Here is a 13,641-nt window from a genome sequence, read left to right as displayed (position 1 = left end):
AAAGAGGCCAATACTCGAGTTGCGCGCGCAAAATATGGGGTGTGAAGTGCTTGTTCAAAGTTAATTAACATTAGGAAAGGGCCCCGCGTTCTCTAGTGACCGAGGCAGCGACCCCAAGCTATTAGTTGTTAGCACTTGATGGAACAATGTTCTGACCTGGATAGCGACTTACCTGGTAATCCGCAACCAAAGCCAACGAAGAGGTAAATCAAGAAGATGACGACAAGCATTAATAGCACCATGAGCTTGACGTTCTTCCACCACATCCTTCTCTTGAGCGTCCTGCTCCTCACCCTAAAGTCCCTCGCATTCTCACCTAAGCGACCCGTCTTGTCCACCAAAACACTCATATGCTCGCCCCTCTCCAACACACGCTCAATATTCTCCGTCATAATCTCGCGCACACCCTCAATCTCACGCTGCGCGGTACGCAAAGCATCCTGCTGACCAGCCTGCGTGCCACCCTGCTCCACCATCAACCTCTTCAACGCGCCATTGAAGCTTGCACAGCCATAGGGTGGTAAATCATGGAAATTCGTGCTCGCTGGCTCAAATTCAGCGAAGAACTTCTTCTCGAGGTTGGTTAGAAATCCAAAGGGGATGCGCTGGCCGAGATCGCGTTCTGCGATGACGAGGAAGGTGAGGCCGCCGGCTGTGGATTGGTTGCCGGGGAAGTCGGAGGGCGACTTGATGAGGCAGTGGATGAAGAACTTGGATTGGTCGATTGTCTTGTGGGCCGAAGTATCGTGCGCGATGCGTGGGAGGACGAGGGAGACGAGGGATGAGGCGTTGGACGAGGCGGATGCTGTGTGTTCGGCGAGAACGGTCGTGTTGTGTGCAATGCATGCGCTGGGAGGGGGGCATTGTTAGCAACATGTCTTCCGTCTGATGTCAGACTAGAGGAGATATCAAACGTACTAAAGCAGCGGACCAGAGGTAGTAGACGAAGACGCCATACTGGAAACTGGTACTTGTGCTTTTGAACGAGGTCTGGCTCTGCGCTCAGCGGGTGGTACTCGCGCTCGTTTGCGGGACTTGGGCTTGGAGAGGGGGTTCGCGGATATGAATTTTGCGGGTGCTATCAAGCCGCGGGACAGTAAAGTTTCGGGATGCTGTGAATCCGTAACAGTCGTAGTTGTAGTTGTAGTTGTTGTAGCCGTCGCTGGTGTTGCTGCGGAAGGAGAACAGCCACCGCTAAGGCCAAAGCTGGGGATGCTGCCTCTAGCCATCTGCGTCATAGGAAGCCAAGGACTATGCGCTAATGCATGAACCGCGCCTGCGGATTGTGACGGCGATCCGGTACTTTTTCTGTAGTCTTGCGCGCTGCGTGTCTTTTTCTTGCGTCGCGTCGCAGTCGTCGTCGCCAATTGTGCCAGCAAAGATCAATTTGGTTCAAGGGCGGGGCAGCTTCACAGAGTCGAAATTGTGGTTGCGGTTTTTCGCGTGAAGTAGGGGCGTCTTTTTTTTTGGTCTCTGTTCTGTTCCATTTTGGTCCGTATTCGCGTTCGCACCTTTGAATTCCCCGCACATTCTTGAGGCGCCGAGGGTTACACGGAAACACACGACACCCTTCCTTTCCTGAGCCATCATGGTGCGCGTCAAGAATCGCTACTTGGTAGTCAACTTCCTATACCCGGAGCCTCTTGCAAAGAACAAGACGCAGCAACTGCCTCATGTCGTGCAAATGCACTCCCCGACGCCAGATGCGCTCAAGCAGGGTATCATTATCCGCATGATACGCGATGGTGTCGAAGACCTCTTTGGCGACTATGGCTCGGGCATGGTAGCCTCGGGTCTGAAAGGTATATGTCAAGTCTGCATACCTTACTACTGGCTCCTGACTAATAATCACTGGCCCTCAGTCAATTACTACTCCCCGTCCACCAGTACAGCTATTATCCGCTGTCCGCGCGACCACTACGAGATGGTGTGGGCGGCTCTCACGTACATCACGCACCTCCCGAAGCCCATAAATATACCAGTCGTGGTACGAGTGGTTCGGGTCAGCGGTACGATTAGGAAGGCAGAGGAAGAAGTTATACGCAGGTCACAACATATTGTTAAGAGAGCAAAGGCTTGGGATGGGGCAGGCGAGTTGCCTATGCTGCAAAGTGTTGCAAAGTCAGTGGATAATCAGAGGAAGAGCGAAAGTGAGGTACTTGCCGCAGTTGATGATGGGAGCGAGAGTGAGGGTATGAGTGAATGAGTCGAGGCTGATATGAGGTGATAAACTTCATCTCTGGGATTGCCTTGATTTGATCTGTGGGATACTGATCGCTTCAATGCGGTGTCAATACGTCAACACCCGCTCCCCGGGCTCCCTCTTGCATAGAGCTTCGGTAGGGGCTGAATCTGGGAGTTACAAAGAGGCTGTGTACTGCAAATGCACATAGTGACCCTGTAATACCTGCTAGGAATGCGTTTCGCGCCTAGTGGTTGAGATTCTGACTCGAAACTGCAGCTTCAAGTCTTGTATTCTAATCCGAGAGGAAAGTGGAGGGCGTATCAAGCATCAACTACAGTCTGCAGAGCCTTCCCCACGTATATCCGCCGAGTGGAAGATATGAAGCTTGAAGTGGAGGTCACGATCTCAGTAGGCTGAGGAGGAGAATTTGAATACAGATTGTAGCCAACTTGTCTCCAGGGTATCATGTATCTTTGGTTAGCAGCTACATAACTACTTGGAGTCTCACGCTCACAGCCCTAACAAGGACACCTAAAATCCTTTCACGCAATTTCACCCGCCATACCCGCAAGCACTCCGGCGCCAATAATGCCCCCATCCTTGGCCTCCTTGAGCGTAACTTGCTTTGATGCATTTTTTGACGAGCCCTCCTCGACCAGAATGTCTATCCACTGTTGGCATGTCTGAAGCCACTTTGGATATTGTGATATGGTCCCACCCGCATATGCAATCACAAGCTCTTCGATATCCCGCTTGCCCTTGGTGTGTGTACCATTACTGGACTTTGGCGACTCGTCTAGTGCAACATCACCTACACAATTCAGCAGCCCGACACAGGCAGCAGCAACCAGCGCCGAAGATCGCTGCTGAACAGCCTCGGCAATGTCCCGTATCATCTCCACTCGATCTACTGTCCAGAAAGGGTCCCCAGAGGAGTTTGGCTCGGGATATCTGCTTTCCAGCTCTCCTTGAACGATGCGGCCACCTTTCCGCGCAATGAATTCCGAAAGGAAACGTGTCGGTAGGGCGTTCTTCTGTTGTAATGATGGTGGGATCTCGGCATCTGCTTCTCCGGAAACGATATCTAGGAACACCAAGCGTACAATTTCGCCGAGATACCGGCCAGACGTCATGTATTCAAACGGTTGAAAACCAGGTGCATCACTATTGGCGTCAAGCGTGAGATCCCAGGGCGTCTTGATGTTGAACTCGATCAGTGGCTTGTCAGTGCCGCGGATCGTCCACTCGGTGTTAATGACAACGGTTTCAACAGCATCAGGATTTTGAAGAGCTTCTCTTTTGGTCGGATGCAGGCTGGATGGCTTCATGGGTACAGTTGCATTGGTACCTGTGCCGACAATAAGACCCATGGCGACGCGGCTATTGGGAGATGCTTTGACTGCGTATGCGAGAGATGCAAATGTGGCTACGGTATCATTGGTGATGGCGGCGACCTGTATTTTTGGTAATGGTTGCTTGCCTGAAGCATGTCCGACCTCACAGTGTCGGGCGTAGCCAGCAAGAAGCATTTTGCCTAGATTTAAATCAGAGGTAATGGCGAAGCCCTTACCCATTGGCAGCAGAGTAGCTTCTGAGAGACGGGTTTGACTGGACCTGTTAGCAAGTTGGTGTTAGCACACTGGATGCTCACACTCACGCCATTGGAAAACTAAAGGTGATGCCAAGCAGGATCTCATCACCCAAGGGTAATCTGACCTCCTCCCCCGCCTTCTCTTCCTCAAGAGCACCCCTGATGACCTCAGCGATGCAGTCACCGATCCACGCGAACAAATCCTCAGCCTGATCCATCTTCAGGTGATCTCCAATCGGCCAGTTCCTGTCATGGCTCCTCCTTATCTGAGCAAAGACATTTTCGCCCACAGTACTGCTCCGCTCACGCTCACTCTCAGCACTGCCATCTGGCTCTCCGATTAGCTCAACAAATCCGACTCTTAGGTTGGTGCCACCAACATCGATGCTCAGAAATCTGCCCTTCTCTTTCCCTGTGGGTAATGCCGTGACTGGAGTGACGAGAAAATGCTCAGTCGAGGTCCTGGCAAGATCGGTATATGTGGCCGAAAAGCGATGCGCTAAACCGAGCAATGTCTTTGTGTTGATAAAGCCGGTTAATGTGTCTATGGCATGTGCAGCGTTGGGTGCTTCATTCAGCGCCATGTTCAGTTTGTGCTAGCGAGGCTGAGGGGTGGATGTTGGCAACGCAGGGCTGGTGCTTGTACCATGAAAAGAAAACGCGGGCTCGAAGGTTGAGCACAGCCTTGCGGCGTCGAAGTGGATGTCGGAAGGTGGGGTATTGGAGTGTAAACAACCGAAAGAGTCATTTCATCATGACCGTGAGATACAGAGAGGCGGAAGATCGGCAGCGAGGATAAGGAGACGGAAAGGCTAGACCTTTGGCCTAAAAAAACACAAGTTGATGGGGGAAGATCTGTAGGAACCCCCTCCGGGCTCGGTGCTACTTCATGTTCAACGCCACGCAGGTACAGCATCGCGGGCGGGGAATAGTTCTGCCGTGTTAATTCGCTCATCGGCCCAGTCCAAATGTTTGCGGGCAACGCATGTGATACACAGGCTTTATATGAGCTAATCATGGAAAACCTTTAGACCAAGGAACACGTTTTGCCGTCCTGGACGCGTTCAGCTACGGTTGATAGATGGCTTACACAGTGCACGGAGACGATACGCGTTCCAAGGTTTAACGTTAGTCGGCGCGCTATCAGCATCCCCGGCCGGCCGCCTATCAGTCCCTCTTTCGACTACCCCAACTCGTCACATCTCCAACATCAACATCATCTATTACTACGTTACTCCAGACACGACATAAGCACCCGCCGTGGTACCGAAGCCACCCCGAGACCGTATCATACAATGGAAGAAAAGGTCCCCCTCATTCCGGACCATACCATATCTTGGACGGATCCCGATGCGACGATGCCTTCCCGGACATCTCACCGCACCAGTTGGTTCCAAGTGGCAGCCATCACGCTATTCCTCAGTTTGTTTTGGCTAGCGACGACACGGAGTTGCCCAGGCGAGCACGAGCACGTCGGGGTGGACACCAAGGTCTCCATGGACGTACACATCATGTCCAAGTGCCCGGATGCGCGGGATTGTTTGCAGAAGCTAGTGTTGCCCGCCATGGCAAACGTTTCGGACAAGGTGGACTTCAGGCTGAGCATGATTGGCAGGTAAGTCGTTTCTTCTCAAGAAACAGTCAGGTCCTGCGCTAACGGGATGAAACAGCCTCACAGAAGACGATGGCGTCCAGTGCAAACACGGGCAAACAGAGTGCCTAGGCGACATTGTCATGCTATGTGCTGCCTCATCGTACCCGCACCCCAAACTCTACCTCGGATTCACAAACTGCCTCATTACCGACTATCCGGAAATACCCGCTCGCTCCCTCATCGAAGACTGCGCACTGGAACACGGGCTGGACTTTGGCGAGCTAAATGACTGTATGAGTAAGGAGAGCGGCGCATACGGAATGGGCTTGTTGAGGGATAGCGTAAAGCACAGTAGTGATGTAGGCGCCGGGATCAGCTGCACGGTGAGACTGAACGACAAGGTCAGATGTATAGCCGATGGTGGCGAGTGGAAGAACTGTGAGGGCGGCGAAAAGCCTGAGGACTTGATCAGGGATGTTGAGAAGCTATATGATGAGGCGCAGGGCCGGACATAGTCGTACTTATTCATGGACTTGCAAACGGCGTTTTTCTGATACCCATCCACGGAACACAACTTGGGAAGTGCAATCACATATACGACATAACTCATGTGGTAGCTTTGTTCAAATCATAAAGGGAATTTTGAGACGCCTCCTATGCGTTCAAGACCCAGACCAATGCAAACTAACTCCATGCTAAACATACAAAAAGCCCCCCTCCATTTGGCAATATCATCATTGGAACTCACCAAACTCGCCATCGTCAAAGCCCAGATCCTCGGCCGTCTGTTTTGGCACGCTCGATGGATCGAAATTCTGCCTACTCCTCCTCCGCTCCTCCTTGACACTCTTCGCACTCGGCGGCGGTGGCAGGAACCCGCCTCCACCCGCACTCCCCGGTGGCGGCTTTATACTAAACAGCGCATCCTGTTCGCTCTTGTGACCGTCTTCGCTCTTGTCACCCTCATGACTCCTCGACCGCCTTCCCTTGAGTCCGCCAAGGTTGATAGATATAGTTTCGCCCGCCTTGAGACTAAAGTCGCGCTTTGGTTCCTCTGTGACGGGAGACTGCGCCGTCTTGCGCGACGAAGCGGGCGCGTTGTTTGGTTTTTGCTCGAAACCAAGGACGCGGCGGGCGTCTTGTAGTGCGATGCTGAAATCAAATGCTTCGCTGCGCTCCTCGAAGCCCATGCCCAAGATTGCTTTTCTGCCCTCGCCCACAACGGTTATTGCGAAGAAGCGGCTGCTGTCTAGGGCTTGCTCTACTGTTCGCTCGCTCGTATACGGTGCTGCAGCGAATAGGTCACCAGTCTTTGGGTCCTCTAACAGTAATGTGGTTGTGACGTTTTCGTCTTCTCCGTCGGCGCTTTGCTCGTCGGCGTTGCTGTTGGGCACCGATGTTTCGACGACGCGTAACCGCGCCGTGAAGATTTGTAACTTGTTGTCATTGGCGGTCCAAGTAGAGGCTTGGTAGCCTTTTGTCGAGGTTGCGGGGGGGATTTGGTAGATGTGCACTTTGGGCGCGAGGTAGAGGATGCGTTGAATGGCCGTCGAAGGGAGGGGCTTCCCAGTGAGGGGATCGACGTTCATGATTGAGTGGATGGTGCTGTCTTGTTCGTCTTGTGCTTTTTCCTCAAAATAACCTCTGTCCCAATTATGCAGATTGTTATATATCAGATATGCTCTTTTGTTTGTTGAGTAAAGACGTTGTGAATAATGATGGTCCAGTTGCGGTGCCTTTCGCGGAGCTATATCTTAGTGGGGTAAAGGGTCCTCTGAACCGCAATTGCACCCACGACTCAGTTACTCCACGATAATACAGTTACCGATGGCCTTTGACGATCCTGCGATCACGGCCGGCTGCAATCTCAAACACGCTGCCGAACGGGCGTGGTCAGAGGGATTGGAGGACATGACTGCCTTGCTTGCTTCCTTCAGCGGTGATGCGTTGGCAATGCAGGGTCTCCGCGCTTTTGGATACAAGGACCCCGCCCATTCATCTTCCTTGCGGGACCTATGTAGGTCAGGTATGGTGACCGTTTAGCGCTGCGGGACATTGTCGAATCGTCGCTTGCGCTGCAGATGAAGATCGTGCTAGCTTCTTTTTTCTGTCTCTTCAGCCCTCTTACGGCCGTTGTGCCGTCAGGGAAAGGCTTGCAAGTTATACATAAGATGCATCTGTGTGTCCAATCTCGTAGTGTTGCTAGTTTTTGCTTGCTAATGAGCTCGCTGCCCCTCATGCTGCTAAATCAGCGACAACATGTACGTTTAAAATAGTATGAATACGAGTCCGGAGAAGGCTCACGTCTCAGGCTAGAGGTATGGACACATTCTGGATCAAAAATTGGCATACAGAGTAACAGTACTTTTCATCGATAGTCTACTTATACTGTATCGACTATACAGGCTTGGTCTACTTGGTTAACGGCAAACAGTCTATAACTCTCAATGGAAAAATATGTACAGGTCAAAGATATACACGAATGTTGAACAAGTCTTCCAGCAACCGCATCTAAATGTACGTGTAGCAGAAAGGACCACCCATAGTGCTCATTGCGTCAGCAACGCTGATATTACCGGCGTAAGCATAACCAAGCGTCATTGTGTCGGTGAGCTTAGTCTCGGGTGCGGCTGGTGTCGCAATGATGGTAGTTCCATAAATGGCATTGGTGCGGTCGGCAGGGTCCATGTTTTGCCAGGTCCACCAAACTCGGTCAATTTGAGCGTGGTGGAAGAAGAACCACGGGTCACCTGATCATGGTTAGCTGGCTAAACAGAGATGCAGAGCAAAATAGCGGTGTCAGGGATGCTTACCAGGGGAGGTGAAAAAGTCAGACCCAGGGTCACCGCCAATGGTAAAGTGACCCGCAGTGTGGACACCCATGAACTTGGTGAAGGCTGGGTCGCCACCTTGCATGTTGTACCAAAACGTCTTGATGTCCGCGCTGTTGAGCAGGTTAACAACCTGCTCGTCGTTGGTCCACTGGCTAGAGGTCCAGGAAGAAATGTCACGCTTCAGACAGCGAGGGTTGTATCCAAGGCCCACGTTGGGGTCAGTTTGGTTGGAAATTGGGTTGGGAGGAACACAGTTTGAGTCGGTGAAGACGGGACCGAGGTTGACGGACCAGTCCTTGAAAGGACCAGAGACCACACAGCCTCCACCGTTGCCTTTGGGAATCTTGATTTGAGGCTCAGCATTGGTAGGGATACCGTAAAAGGTCTGGTTGGAGCAGCCAGGGGCACCATTGCCACTCATGGAAGTAGCAGAGCCATCCAAAGCAGGACTCTTGCTCGGATCGTCAGACCACCTTGGCCAGTTATAGTATGGCTGGTATCCTTTGTAGCCACACTCTTTCCGCAGTGTCTGCTCGTAGGCCCAGGTGAAGTAGCGGTGCCATGCCAAGAAATTTCCAGTGTTGTGGATCAAGAATGTCTGCTTGATATGAGTCGCAAGAAAGTCATCATAGCGGTTCCGGCATCCAGGGCATTCCGATTTTGGCGTTTTTGCAGGTAGCTTAGACATGCACTGCACAGCTTGGATATAGTTCTTCTTCTCCGGAGTGGAGAAAGTTGCCCTGGAACGATAAGCTTACAAACAAAACAACATGCTGGACCTTACCATTCTTTGCGAACAATAATGTTGAACGGGTTACACTTCTTGAACTGATCAGACTTCTGGGTGCCCTGGTAGATTTGCTGATTAATCGCAGCAATTCCCGCGTAGACATCAGCCTGTAGAGTCTTCACTCCAACGACGTTCGGAGAAACATTTTGTCGCTTGTCGAATGAGGCGGCGGGAAAGGGCTCTTCAAATGCGGGAATGGCGCTGGCTAGTGCCGCAGGTGCAAGCCATAGGAGTGCAATTGAACGCATGGTAGCGTTTCCGGCCGGTTAAAGCTAGTGATCGAGGTTGCAAGAGGCTTGGAAATATGAAGACGGCGACACGAGGATCTTTGAATAGCGTTCCGGATGAAAGGCCAACACGAACCAACTATTGCTCAATTAATATTAGGATATGAAAGAGGTGCGAGCAAAACGTGGCGATGCCCTGCCTAAGGAATGAGGCTGCATGAGCGTTCAAATACTCGCAGCATGCATGTCAACCTTCGCCACATTCAAGTCTAACCATGTACACGGGAGCCTGTGCCGCAAGATACCATGTTCTCTCCAGACCCAAAGATTCGGCCTGTTGTTTCCGAGTATGTTTTGAGTCAGGAATTACTGAGATTGGTATATCGACTATCTCTGCAGGGTAGAGTCTTATTTGCCCACATTCCAGTCATGTTCTAAGGGGTTCGAAAACGTCCCTTAGGCATGACCTGCTAAGTGGCTATAACCAAAACGCCCCCAAATACCGAGGGCGAGCCCTTTGCGGCGCTTCCCAACCTCCGAGACACGTGGGTTTGCAGGAGTCTCGGCCTGTAGGGTTGTCGAAAAGAGGAGTTGGGGCGTAATTGTCGCCTGTCAATGAATACAAGACGCGTTAGTGGGTCGCGGTAATTGGATGCCGGTTTATTGGAAACCTCGGTTGTGGATTCTTTTCTGAAGGATCGGGGTAAATGGGTAGGCCAGAAGCCAGCAACTCGGTAAAAGCGGCTTCATGTGGTGAGTTCCCTCCCGCGTGGCGGATGTTCAGTATAGATCCCGCGTTTGCTCTTCGTATGGGTAATAGGATTGGCATCTGAGAAGGCCTCGAAGCCTCAGTCCATTTGTATATCACGATGCGTGTGCTTACTTAGGCATGAGTTCATGCTTACTACTTAACACCTCTTGATATTTTTATCAGGAACGGCCGCAAATTTAGGCAAAGTTGGTCCATCGATTTTGCACGTCTCCTGGACAGGCGACTGGGCGGTTCAGATATGGTCCCCGCATCGTGCTTCTCTTTTACCCGGCTGCATCAAATGCAGATTTGGATGCGGGCTGAACAGCGTGAGAATGGTGCGATACTTCTTGCAGGATGTATGTACCTACTCCTTTTTGCTTGTAGTCCGATGGACAAGCGATTGGGCCACGGGTGGCGGCGTGGAATTAGACGGACAAATTTCCCTTCATGTTTAGCCACGATGTACTGCAAAGGCTAATAAAAGTCCTGAGGAGTCCATACCTAGCCTGTCCGTGGTGGGTATTGTGTATGATGGACGGGAGGAAGATACTTAGGATATAACGGGCCGCCTGATTGAGCTACCCTGATTCGGTCCAGATCAATGCCAAAAAGCGGATGATCCTAAGCCTCGAGCCCTTCCGCGGTATCGGGCTTCGCTCGCCTGGAAGACTAGCGCCCTTCAACAAAGCAACTACTTCCCGTTTCTATCGGCAAGTGACAACTGCATCATCAACGGCAGATTTACCATGACTTATGTGCACTAGGCTGTGGGCAAGTCACGTTGAGCGCGTGCTACAGTGCTAGTAATTCCACGATGCCCCCACGCCCGACTTCGACTGCGACGAGTAAGCAGCTAAGAGTGAATACGAAAATACTTGATACAGCTGTTCGTTTCATCTCAACTGCAAATCACGGGTATTCGATAGGCGAGAAGAATGTCCGAGCGGAAGTTCCTACAGAACCGTTTTTTTCGTTCTCGAAGGAATGTAGGAACGGTAGGAGCTGTCTAAAACCTGGCGATGACCAGGATAGGTATGCTAGAGGAATCCCTGTGCGCACCACCAGGGCCTTCCCGTAAATCACGGCTAGATCTGCATAACGCCTTTACGCAAAAAGGGAAGTCGCTACGGTCCTCTAATACTCTAGAAATCTCTACTTCCTACGCAGCAGGAGAATAGGTAAGAACGACGTGATTGTATGTGCAGCAATCGTTCCTTTGACTGACGTGTCCACGGAGCGGATTGAGAGTAACGGAATCCTGCACCGTATTCCAAGGTTGGCATTGGTCCGCCGAGTTCTTCATCCCATGCACACTACATATCACGATATTAGCCTGGATCACGATCCCTAAGTGACCAGTCCGGACCGATCTTGGAAAAAATGGCAGACGTCGTGCTGTCTCAACGGCCTATCCGTACCTCCACCATGTGTCGCACATGACGACGTGGGATATGAATTTAATTTGAATCTCAAGACGTGACAGCCGAGTGGCAAGCATACGGATTCAGGGTCGAACTCTGCGCGTCTATCGGCCGTGTAAGATGATTGGGCATCCGGCTGATCCGAAGATGCGCGATGCGTCCGGGCCGTCGTCTTCACATTAAAGTTGAGTGCCATGCATGCAGGAAGGAACAGGCATGGTCTCGAGCCAGTACTTCCCCAGACATGTTCGCATTCGGCATCTTTACACTGCGCTTGTGGCTGCGTGCTACTTACCAATACCTTGCCGAGAGCGGGTCTCAAACATGTTCTAATAGCCTAGAGAACCTTCGTCGAAGGCTCACGCTCTCTACCCCGTTGTTCTCTCCTACTGCAGCAAATTATGGACATGTTACATCATTTTCTTTCACGGCAGGCAGCGGGCCCGCCGCCGATGCCGGAACGTTCACCAGAGTACCTGGCAGAGAATCAAGCAGGTCGCTTGCTGGCGGTAACGGGCCCACTGTTTGCGCTATCTACGCTCACAGTGCTACTGCGGTTCTACGTACGAACATTCATGCTGAAGATGTTCGGCTGGGACGGTATGTTACCATGAACCCTATTGGGCTACGAACCTTGTGGAGCAGCACTGACCGTTAACAGACATCATGATGGTGATTGCATTGGTACGAGAGCATGCACATTGGAACCGAAACCGTTGCTAACTCACCACTTTGTAGGCGCTAAGTATAGGGACCTTGGGACTGTTCGTCAAGGTCATTCATCTGGGACTTGGAAGGCATGCCGAAGCCTTCCCTCCTGAAAATCTCTACCCCTTCTTCAAGATCATGTATTTCTACTCCATCATGATCATCGCCGCATACAGCTTCATCAAGCTGTCGATTGGCTTCTTCTTACTACGACTCGCGGATCGAACGAAATGGCGACCTTTTATGATTGGCATGCTCAGTACGTGAAGGCGACTTCAGAAAAAAATACCAGAAGCTAACAGCGCCTTTAGTCTTCATTGGAATCTTCACTATCGGCTCGACATTCCCCATTATCTTTCAGTGTACTCCTGTACGCGCAGGATGGGACTACAAATTGCGTCCGCCCACGGGGTATGTCCACTCACGACCTTACTCGGTACTTGCAATGGTTCACTAACACCCATACCAGAAACGCAAAATGCTACAGTTCCCAAATCTTCAAAAGCATTGGCGTCTTCAACTCTTCCATCAATATTGCGACCGACCTCATCTTCGCCTTGGTACCCATACCAATGGTCTGGAAACTGCAAGTCACAATTCAAACACGCATCGGCCTGGCCGTCATCCTCGGTCTGGGTCTTTTCGCCTCTGCAGTCGCAATCTACAAGACGCCAATGCAGTACAACTTCTTTAAGATGACAGATTGGTCTGGTGATGGAGCGTGGTACTACATCTGGCAAGAGTACGTATTTTCTCCCTCAAATGGCATATCACATACACTAACAATTATTCCCTGCAGAGTCGAAATGTACGTGGGCATCATCGCAGCTTGCCTTCCTACACTCAAACCCCTCTTTGCAAGTACCTTTGGCCAAATGCGTTCCTTGGCTACTAGAGGCCGTAGCAACAGCTCCAATGTTATTGGAAACACTCCGTTCCGCTCAAACGGATATGTCAAGCAAAGCGACAGTCGATCGAGGACTAGCTACGCTTTGAAGAACATGTCTGAAAGGTCACAGTCAACCGCCCCGGATCCATACGGCGAGGATGCTGTCTGGGGCAAAGACACGTATACTGTAGAAGCGAGCAGAGGCAGAAATGGGACTCTAGCCTGTGTACGGAGTCAGTCAGAAGAGAGTGAGGAGAGTATACTTGAACAAGAAGGCGTGGTTCATGGGGCACGTATGAGCGTTCCGATGGGCATGATGATTGTCAGAACAACCGAGGTAAACATTACACGGTGAACGGAAGGCAGCGGAGTGTGTGTGTAACATGGATCTGGTTTCGGTTTGGTTTTGCGAGAGATACCCCCCGAAAAGCACGGTTTGTCGCCATTGGTATATCGGTATGTAATTGCGGCATTGTACGATAGTTATTACATCTTATTGATACAGGTTATCATTTTCTAGTCTAGTTATCTTGTAAGTGTGTCTATGATCTGTATATGTCCACAGTTTCCCTCTAGTGCAATCCCTTGTAAAAAGTCGCACCTGTCTACAGCCCATCTGTGGGATAACAACTGTCAAAGTCAAGGCCG

The 13,641-nt window shown here is 51.2% G+C and overlaps 7 protein-coding genes across 7 annotated transcripts; 3 read left to right on the top strand and 4 right to left on the bottom strand.

Moving 5' to 3' along the window:
• Nucleotides 1-92: 92 nt before the first annotated feature.
• PtrM4_033770 (uncharacterized protein) lies at nt 93-956 on the bottom strand (the record flags this gene model as incomplete). The annotated part of the gene is made up of 3 exons (XM_001939199.2): nt 93-118; nt 173-849; nt 919-956. The coding sequence occupies 3 exons, from the start codon at nt 954-956 to the stop codon at nt 93-95; spliced, it is 741 nt and encodes a 246-aa protein (XP_001939234.2).
• A 632-nt stretch (nt 957-1,588) lies between these two features.
• Nucleotides 1,589-2,206, top strand: PtrM4_033760 (POP5, RNase P-RNase MRP subunit POP5; the record flags this gene model as incomplete). Its single annotated transcript, XM_066104057.1, has 2 exons — nt 1,589-1,802; nt 1,863-2,206. 2 exons carry the CDS (start codon nt 1,589-1,591, stop codon nt 2,204-2,206), a joined length of 558 nt encoding a protein of 185 aa, XP_065966259.1.
• Nucleotides 2,207-2,727: 521 nt separating this feature from the next.
• PtrM4_033750 (Hexokinase) lies at nt 2,728-4,360 on the bottom strand (the record flags this gene model as incomplete). The annotated part of the gene is made up of 2 exons (XM_001939197.1): nt 2,728-3,793; nt 3,843-4,360. The coding sequence occupies 2 exons, from the start codon at nt 4,358-4,360 to the stop codon at nt 2,728-2,730; spliced, it is 1,584 nt and encodes a 527-aa protein (XP_001939232.1).
• Nucleotides 4,361-5,071: 711 nt separating this feature from the next.
• On the top strand, nt 5,072-5,885 carry PtrM4_033740 (GILT domain containing protein; the record flags this gene model as incomplete). Its single annotated transcript, XM_001939196.2, has 2 exons — nt 5,072-5,391; nt 5,447-5,885. 2 exons carry the CDS (start codon nt 5,072-5,074, stop codon nt 5,883-5,885), a joined length of 759 nt encoding a protein of 252 aa, XP_001939231.2.
• Nucleotides 5,886-6,104: 219 nt separating this feature from the next.
• PtrM4_033730 (DUF1681 domain containing protein) lies at nt 6,105-6,959 on the bottom strand (the record flags this gene model as incomplete). The annotated part of the gene is made up of 1 exon (XM_001939195.1): nt 6,105-6,959. The coding sequence occupies one exon, from the start codon at nt 6,957-6,959 to the stop codon at nt 6,105-6,107; it is 855 nt and encodes a 284-aa protein (XP_001939230.1).
• A 922-nt stretch (nt 6,960-7,881) lies between these two features.
• On the bottom strand, nt 7,882-9,242 carry PtrM4_033720 (tyrosinase central domain protein; the record flags this gene model as incomplete). The annotated part of the gene is made up of 3 exons (XM_001939194.2): nt 7,882-8,120; nt 8,184-8,944; nt 8,989-9,242. The coding sequence occupies 3 exons, from the start codon at nt 9,240-9,242 to the stop codon at nt 7,882-7,884; spliced, it is 1,254 nt and encodes a 417-aa protein (XP_001939229.1).
• A 2,606-nt stretch (nt 9,243-11,848) lies between these two features.
• Nucleotides 11,849-13,348, top strand: PtrM4_033710 (uncharacterized protein; the record flags this gene model as incomplete). Its single annotated transcript, XM_001939192.2, has 6 exons — nt 11,849-11,996; nt 12,058-12,080; nt 12,135-12,363; nt 12,416-12,515; nt 12,574-12,846; nt 12,904-13,348. 6 exons carry the CDS (start codon nt 11,849-11,851, stop codon nt 13,346-13,348), a joined length of 1,218 nt encoding a protein of 405 aa, XP_001939227.2.
• Between the last annotated feature and the right edge of the window lie 293 nt (nt 13,349-13,641).

The sequence above is a fragment of the Pyrenophora tritici-repentis genome, chromosome 1 (assembly GCF_003171515.1).
Source record: "Pyrenophora tritici-repentis strain M4 chromosome 1, whole genome shotgun sequence".
Classification (NCBI taxonomy): Eukaryota; Fungi; Ascomycota; class Dothideomycetes; order Pleosporales; family Pleosporaceae; genus Pyrenophora; species Pyrenophora tritici-repentis.
The sequence above is the reverse complement of the archived record's forward strand: the minus strand, read 5'-3'. Positions and strand labels throughout refer to the sequence as shown.